Source organism: Octopus bimaculoides, chromosome 14, assembly GCF_001194135.2.
Source record: "Octopus bimaculoides isolate UCB-OBI-ISO-001 chromosome 14, ASM119413v2, whole genome shotgun sequence".
Lineage (NCBI taxonomy): Eukaryota > Metazoa > Mollusca > Cephalopoda > Octopoda > Octopodidae > Octopus > Octopus bimaculoides.
In genome coordinates, this window is record NC_068994.1 from 13,898,797 (window position 1) to 13,907,909 (window position 9,113).

The 9,113-nt window shown below is 37.2% G+C and overlaps 1 protein-coding gene across 1 annotated transcript in view; it reads left to right on the forward strand.

Moving 5' to 3' along the window:
- The window catches only part of LOC106880782 (protein slit), a 108,936-nt gene that overhangs the window by 84,423 nt on the left and 15,400 nt on the right, over positions 1-9,113 (forward strand). Inside the window, exons 19-24 of the mRNA XM_014930899.2 lie at positions 2,702-2,773; positions 3,362-3,433; positions 4,883-4,954; positions 5,881-6,044; positions 6,714-6,930; positions 7,795-7,934. Coding sequence (XP_014786385.1) covers positions 2,702-2,773; positions 3,362-3,433; positions 4,883-4,954; positions 5,881-6,044; positions 6,714-6,930; positions 7,795-7,934 — 737 coding nt within the window. The remainder of the gene's footprint in view (positions 1-2,701; positions 2,774-3,361; positions 3,434-4,882; positions 4,955-5,880; positions 6,045-6,713; positions 6,931-7,794; positions 7,935-9,113) is intronic.

The following is a 9,113-nucleotide window of genomic DNA, read 5'->3' on the forward strand; positions in this document are numbered from 1 at the left end:
TATATATGCTATTTTTGCTGTTATTTATTGATTTGCTGTATTAATACATCCTTACTTTTTAATTTTTCTTTTCTTTCTTTGTGGTGCACGATTGTATACATATGCTTATATATCGTACAAAATGTAGTATATTGGAGCACTTGTGTTTTATTTTATGTTATTTTCTTGTGCCTTTTTCGCTTCTTCAGTTTATTATTTATATTGTACGTTGTAGTCTACATCTATTCCACTATAATGTAAGCTTGTTGCAAATGCATCGTGAGTCTTTGAGGTTCAGTAATTGATGAATGGCCAAATAACAGTATGAAGTTTATAATACACGTTCCTTCAGTTAAATTGATATATTATTACTTTAGACGTTTAGATAACTTAACAGCTTGTAGTTTATTATAAGGTTTCTTGTTGGTGCTACAATAAATATTGCTTTTATCTCTCTGACATACTTAACATATATGTATTAAATATGTCATATTGATAAAGATTTTACTCTGGGGCTATTTCTGTTGCATAATTCAAATATAAATGTTGCTTTATTTTTAACCAGGTAGTGATTAAGAAAAATTTTTAGAACATTGGAAAAATGCCTTGTGGTATTTGTTTCAGCTCTTTATGTACTGAGTTCAAATCTCACTGAAGTCAGTTTCACTTTCCATCAATTCAGGAGTGAGAAAATATATGCTGTAGTAGTAGTAGTAGTAGTAGTAGTAGTAGTAGTAGGGGGTAATGATTGTGTTGGTCGTGGGGGTGGTGGTTGTGGCTGCAGCAGTGGCAGTATTAGTGGTGGAAGTGTGGGGTGGAGTACGTTAGGGCAGCAGTAGTAGTAGTAGTAGTAGTAGTAGTAGTAGTAGTAGTAGTAGTAGTAGTAGTAGTAGTAGTAGTAGAAGTAGTGGTGGTAGTAGTAGTAGTATCAGGAGGAGGAGGAGCCTAAAATTTGTTGGTATCTTACTCTATGAACACCTTGAAGTACCCAATGGTATGTCCAGGGAAAGAGAGATCCACACCAACAACAACTGGTTGGTATTTGATTGCAGCTGAGCAGACTGGAGACACATGGCCTAGTGGTTAGAACATCGTGCTAATGATCATGAGATCATGGGATCATGGTTTCGATTCCTGGACTGGGCAGTGCATTGGTTTCTTTGAGAAAAACACTCCATCTCGTGTTGCTTTGTGATCACCTCTAACATCTGATGTGTGGTACACTCTGCACCTATTCAGGTAATGTCGATTTGATGGAGAGAGTGATCTAATGTATAGTACAAACATTTGATCACTATAAACAAATCTGTTGCATGGTCGCTCAGCAAGAAAATGCTCACCTGTCAGCTATGACAGGAGATTCCATGAAACTGTAGTAACATGAAATGATGTGACTTGCTCAAGCACACAATTCCCTTCCTAAGCCAGGAATTGAACACATGACTTCATTATCATAAACCAAGCATGCTAACTACTATGCCATGTGCCTTAACACCTTGAGGTGTGAATGCTATAAAACAAAGATGTCAGCTCCAGGTGAGCTGAGAATATAATGCAGATGGCCTCCTGATTCAGAGGCAATTCATTGCATTGTTACCATGTATTTAACCCATATATGCCCATAAAAAATATAAAGTCTTAAATTTTCACTGTATATAGATTAAACGTTACGGTAAACTTTCACCATCTGGAGATGATGGACAGTATGCAACTGTTAGTTATGGGTGTCACCTACCCACTGAACATTTCATATTCTTAGTCAGATGCTTCCCAGCGAGTTCATGTCCAAACAAGTTGGAGCAGGTTTTGTCCAGCAAAAACGCAACCAGGGGTACATATAGGTTTAATATCCATGTGGAGGTGTGTGGTTAAGTGGTTAGGTTGTTGGAATCATGACATTGAGATTGTAGTTTTGCTTCTTGGACCAGGCAACACGTGTTCTTGAACAAAACCCTGCATTTTACATTGTTCCAGTCTACTCAGCTACCAAAAATGAGTAGCCCTGCTATGGACTGATGTCCCATCCAGGGAAGAATATATACACCACACCACAGAAACTGGGAAAAATACCCCTATAAGTCTATATTACTTGGGAAGGATCTCTCTCTCTCTCTCTCTCAATTCTAATTAATATCCATAGACGTAGGAGTGGCTGTCATAGACGTAGGAGTGGCTGTGTGGTAAGTAACTTGCTTACCAACCACATGGTTCCAGGTTCAGTTCCACTGCATGGCACCTTGGGTAAGTGTCTTCTACTATAGCCTTAGGTCATCCAAAGCCTTGTGAGGGGATTTGGTAGACGGAAACTGAAAGAAGCCCGTCGTATATATGTATATATATGTATGTGTGTGTGTGTGTGTGTGTGTGTGTGTGTGTGTTTGTGTGTCTGTGTTTGTCCCCCCCAACATCACTTGACAACCGATGCTGGTGTGTTTACGTCCCCTTAACTTGTTGGTTCAGCTAAAGAGACAGATAGAATAAGTACTAGGCTTACAAAGAATAAGTCCTGGGGTCGATTAGTTCGACTAAAAGGTGGTGCTCCAGCATGGCCACAGTCAAATGACTGAAACAAGTAAAAGAGTATAGGAAAGGTAACAACAAGGCCTTTCACATTTGACAACACATAAAAATAAAGAGGACGCTTTCTACCTGGTCAAATGAACCTAATATTTAATATAACACTTTCCCACTTTGACTGTATTTTATATACTTGTATTTCCAGAGACCTCAGCTACAACCAGATTGAAACTCTGCCGGATTATGCTTTTGCCAACCTTTCTCATATGTCAACTCTGTAAGTCAGTCATTGTTTTTGTTTCTTTCATTTATTACTAACTGTTCTTCTATTATTCTTGTAGGTATATTCTTACTTCTATTATTCTTGTAGGTGTATTCCTCCACTGAATTACTATTTTCTCTCCTCTTCTGTGAGATTCTGGACAAATATATATATATATATATATATATATACATTTCCAATTTATATATATATATATATATATATATATATACTCAAATATATAAAAACACTACACTCATTATTATATTAGGAGATTTTCAAGCATAGAAGTCAACATAGTATATAGTGTAACCATGTCATGTAAATATATAAATTTTGTGACTTACTTACCAAATCCTGTTGCATTTTACTTGGAATTTTGGGTCCTCCAAAGTTGTCTTGGTGTATAAGTCAACCTACCTTTTTTTTTTTTTTTGGCCTGTAAATTCTGATTTGAAAATTTAAAACTGTATGCCAGAAAATGCTGAAAATTCATATTAACACTTAGACATTTAAACATCGCTTCTGTTTCTTTTTTTTTTTTTTTTTCCTGCTTCCATTTCAATTGATGCCACCAACACCAACACCGACTGGTTTCTACAGAATACTCAGTTATAATCCACTTCAGTGTGTTGCTGAAACAAGTTTCTCTGGACTTACCAAATTACGAATACTGTAAGTATTGACAAATTACGATGATGATTATTATTGTTATTATTATTATTATTATTATTATTATTATTATTATTATTATCATTATCATCATTATTATTATTCATCTGTCTTTACTGTTTGAGTTCAAATTCTGCTGAGATCGTCTTTGTCCTTCATCCTTTCAGGATCAGTGAAATATAAATACAAAGATTGCCTTTTGGTATTAATACTGCTTCTGTTGCTAATTATTTCTAAATAAGCTTGCTGGTTATTTGCAACATTAGTGCTTGAAAGGTCACTGGAATTCTATACATTGCTGGCTGTCACTGAGGAATGCAGTACATCGAAACCATGTGATCTGGCAGTTTCGGAAACCCAAAGCAGATGATTCTCATCTGCTAATGATGTGTGTGTGTGTGTGCATGTGTGTGTGTGCATGTGTGTGTGCATGTGTGTGTGTGTGTGTGTGTATGCGTGTGTGTGTGCGTATTTATGCACCATGAGTGCATATAAGAAGCCCTCTCAAGGTGAATACTTCAGCATTCAATGTTCTAACAAAACATCCACATTAAGTTGGATATAAAGATAGCTTCGAGCCTCATTAGTCATCAGAGGCATAAACACCGAGAGAGGGGAAGAACTGCTGAAGAAGAAGCCAAATAAATTATCAGACAAATGATAAAATGCAAACAATATATATATATATATATATATATATATATATATATACTCCCTAACTGGCTCCTATGCCAGTGACATGTAAAAAGAACCCACTACACTCTCATTGTGGTTGGCGTTAGGAAGAGCATCCAGCTGTAGAAAACTTGCCAGATCAGATTGGAGCCTGACTTGCCAGTCCTCAGTCAAACCATTGAACCCATGCCAGCATGGAAGGCAGACATTAAACGATGATGATGATGATGATGCTATACACACGCACACACACACACACAGTGGGCTTCCACAAAGTTTCTGTCTAAAAATTCATCACAAGTCATTTATAGGCCAGTTAAGTTAGGCATTTACCTTCTCAGGTGATGCCAGCTCATAGGGGCTGGTTTCCTGGTTTCCATGCCGTATAAATTCTCCCTGACTGGAGCAACGTGAAATGAAGTGTTTTGCCCAAGAATATAACACGTTGCCCAGTCCAGGAATTGAAACCACAATCTTACAATTACGAGTCCAACACCTTAACCACTAAGCTACACACCTCCACATTTACAGACTAGGAACAGTAGAGATGCAGTGCAACGAAGCTGATCTCAAAACCACATAGTCAAACAACAACCTCATAAGCACTACACTCATAAATTTTAATTATTCTGGTTTAATTAGAAAACCCTTTTAATTGTAGTAATTTCTCAATTATACATTTACCTTGGTTAATGTTATAATCACCTTAGAAATATCACTATTAATGTCATAATCACCCTATCATTGTCATGGTTAATGTTATAATTTCTTTCAAAGGTCTCTGCATGAGAACAAGCTGTCTACCATTCCATATGGAACCTTCAAAGATCTTCATTCGTTAACCCATATGTAAGTATAAAAGAAACCAATTAAAATTTTACTACTTAACTCTTTTACCATATTCCGTTACTGTATTTATTTTGAGATGCTCTGTATTTCTTTCAATTACTTTAAATATAACAAAGAATTTAGTAAAATCATTTAGTTGTCATTCAGCTAGTGTTAGGAACATAAATTGCGACTAAGGTTTGGTGGAAGAATTTAAACAAGACATTTGTACTCAGAGCCAGAGCTGGTTTCAGCTGGGTTGGTAACGAAAGGGTTAATTAGGAAAATAATGAAGAATTTAGTAAAGTAACTGTCATCATTAAACTGGTATTTGACATTTAGATATAAGATATGAAATTTTGATGGAAGGTTTTAAATAAAATCTCTTTAAAACATGATGTTTGTGTATATATATGTGTGTGTGTGTGTGTGTGTGTGTGTGTGTGTGTGTGTGAAGGCACATGGCTCAGTGGTTAGAGCGTCGATCTTACGACAGTGAGGTTGTGAGTTCGAATCCCAGACCAGGCTGCACATTGTGTTCTTGAGCAAGATACTTTATTTCGCGTTGCTCCAGTTCACTCAGCTGTAGAAATGAGTTGCGATGTCATTGGTGCCAAGCTGTATCGGCCTTTGCCTTTCCCTTGGATAACATCAGTGGAGTGGAGAGGGGAGGCTGGTATGCATGGGCGACTGCTGGTCTTCCATAAACAACCTTGCCCGGACTTGTGCCTAGGAGGGTAACTTTCTGGGTGCAATCCCATGGTCATTTGTGACCAAAGGAGTTCTCTGACACATATACATGTGTGTGTAAGTGTGTGTATTGTTTAATGTACATATATATATATATATATGCGTGTGTGCATATTTTTTAATGTACATATATATAATATAATAGATATAGTGTGACTATATATATATGTAAATATAACCAATCTCTTTTATTCCAGCGTTCTTGGAGGAAATCCATTATACTGTGACTGCAACCTCAAATGGCTTTCTGATTGGATAAAAAAAGATTTTCTTGAACCTGGCATTGCTACATGTGCCGGACCACCGCCAATGTCTAACAAACTCCTTCTCACTACGCCTTCCTATAATTTCCAGTGTGGAAGTAAGTACATGAATCTCACTCTCTCTCTTTCTCTCTCTCTCTCTCTCTCTCTCTCTCTCTCTCTCTCTCTCTCTCTCTCTCTCTCTTTCTCTTTGTATATATATATATATATATATATATATAATTGAAAACATTGAAGTCAACATGAAGGGGTACAGTTGGACATTTCTGTTTTAATCACTACAATTGTTTCCACTCATCATAGTTCTCCAGGTGTGCAAATACTTGATTATGCAACTGTTTCTTTGCATTATGAGATCTAGTTGTGTTTCCTCAGGCGATATGTAAATATTGTCTCTGTAAGAATATCCTATCTGTCTGTCATGATCTGAATTTAGTAGTAGTCACTGAGCTTATCAGGAGGTGTTGTTGCTGAAGGGCCATTGGCAAACTGCTTTGAATGTGTAGATGTAGTGGGATGGTGATTCTGCTACTGTTAAAGTGGTTGCCATTTTAAAGGGAATGGCACTTGATTTCTTTTCAGTAGAAAAAAAAATCTGTTTTTAGATTGAGATGGATATTGTGAAAAATATCTATTATATACATACACACACACACACATACACACACACGCATACATACATACATACATACATACATATATGTATGTATACACTTGCTTTCTCCTGACTTGTTATAATGACTCCCTCTCATTTTCATTTATAACAGAAAAACCAGACCCAGTAGTAATGTCCAAGTGTAACGCCTGCTATGAGAACCCTTGTCAACACGGTTCCACTTGTACGGTGGTCTCGTTCCAGAATTTCACCTGTTCTTGTACACCGGGTTATTATGGCACCAAGTGTGAGAAAGAGATCGATTCATGCTTCGGCAACCCTTGCTACAATGGGGCTACTTGTGAAGTTTTGGACAACGGCAGATTCATGTAAGTTAAACAGATACAGCTTTTCTTTCTTTCTTTCTTTCCTCCCTTTCTTCCTTCAATTACCTAATTCCCCTGCTACTACCCTTAGGTCTGTCATGATCTCTAGGACTCATAAGGCTGGAGCTCAAATCCAATTTCCATGGGGTACATATGACTGAGGATTCAATACTTTCCCTGAAACAAGACACCAGTCCATTGAAGCCTTTAACTTCAACGTTTTATCTATCCCCACTTTCTTTCTCTGTCTGCTCCCATGATTACTTGTGCCACAAGCTTCTGTGAAAGGCCAGATCTGGCTAGTTTGAACATAAAATAGAGAAAATTTGGGGCCAGATATGGCCAATTTAAATGCTAAAGGGTTAAATATGTCATTAAAATTTTTTTTTTAATATGTCACTATTTAAAAAAATTTTGAGAGCTGTGACACAATTGATATTAACCCTTCTGATACCATCTGACCTAAGACTGCCTCTGTTTCTGATTCTATGTTACAAACTTCTCATTTCCATCAAAATTTATTGTTAATTTATGCTCCAAACACCAAATTAATAATGACAAAGTTCTGATGTTAGATTCTTCATTATTTTCAAAATTAATTGAAACAAAGGTGGTATATTTTAACTCAAATATGGTAACATGAAGTTTAAAGAGACGTAAATTAAAACTTTCCCTCAAAAGTTATTTCAATAAATTCTTTGTTAATTTCAAAACTAATTGAAACAAAGGCAGCGTGTATCAAGCAAAATATGGTAACAAAAGGGGTAATGTCACACTTAATCATATCTTTGAAAAAACGAAAAGATAAAACCAGTTTCTGTTGTGTTGATATAATCATTTCTCTCTGATTTGAAATTCATCTTGCAGATGTCACTGTCCACGAGGCTTCAATGGTTATCGCTGTGAATCCAACATAGATGACTGTACAAACCATTCCTGCCAGAATAATGCCACTTGCATTGATTTAGTGGAAACATATACCTGTCAATGTCCTATTGGTTATATAGGTGAGTATAATTTTTATACAGATGTGTATCTCTTTCAATCATCATCATTTAACATCCATTTCCCATGCTGGTATCAGTTGGACAGTTTGACAGGAGCTGACCAGCTGAAGGCTTATTTAGGCTCCATGTCTGTTTTGGCACAGTTTCTATGGCTGGATGCCCTTCCTGACACCAACCACTTCACAGAGTGTACTGTGTGCCTTTTACACATCACACGTACAGCTGCTTTTTATGTGGTACCAGCATCTACGAACCTGCAAGATTAGGGGATACTCAGCTGGGGTGGGTTGCAGGAGATGAGCCTGTATGCAAGAACAATCATGCTTTAACTTAGCTTGACATGTCTTTTCAAGTACAGCAAACCGCTATGAGTCTCCATCTCCTGTCATACCTTCCACGAATCCCAATGTCTGTAGATCCTTTCTCACCTCTTCATTCCACATCTTCCTGGGTCTACTCCTCCCACATGTTCCCTCTACAATTAGAGATTAGCACCTCTTGATGCAACTGTCTTCACGCACATATATATTTATGTGTATGTGTGTGGGTGTGGGTGTAAGAGTATAAGTATAAATGTGGTTATAGGCACAGGAGTGACCGTGTGGTTAAGAAGCTTGCTTCCCAGCCAAGTGGTCTTGAGTTGAGTCCTGCAGTGTGACATCTTGAGTGTCTTCCACTATACCCTGAGGTCAACCAAAGCCTCGTGAGTGGATTTGGTAGACAGAAACTGAAAGAAGGCAGTGAGCTGGCAGAAACGTTAGCACATCGGGTGAAATACTTAGCGGTATTTCGTCTACCATTACGTTCTGAGTTCAAATTCCGCCGACGTCCACTTTGCCTTTCATCCTTTCAGGGTCGATGAATTAAGGACCAGTTACGCACTGGGCTCGATGTAATCGACTTAATCCCTTTGTCTGTCCTTGTTTGTCCCCTCTGTGTGTAGCCCCTTGGGGGCAATAAAGAAATAATAAACTGAAAGAAGTCCCTTTAAGATATAGAGCAGTAGTTCTCAACCAGGGTACATATGACCCTTAAGGGTCCATATAATATTTTGTTGTAAAAATTTATGTGCAGTAAATTGTTTATACTTCCACAACACACAAAATATTAAAAAAATTTTTAAATACAATTCCCAATATTTTAATTATAAAAATACAGTAGGATTTTACTTAAACATTG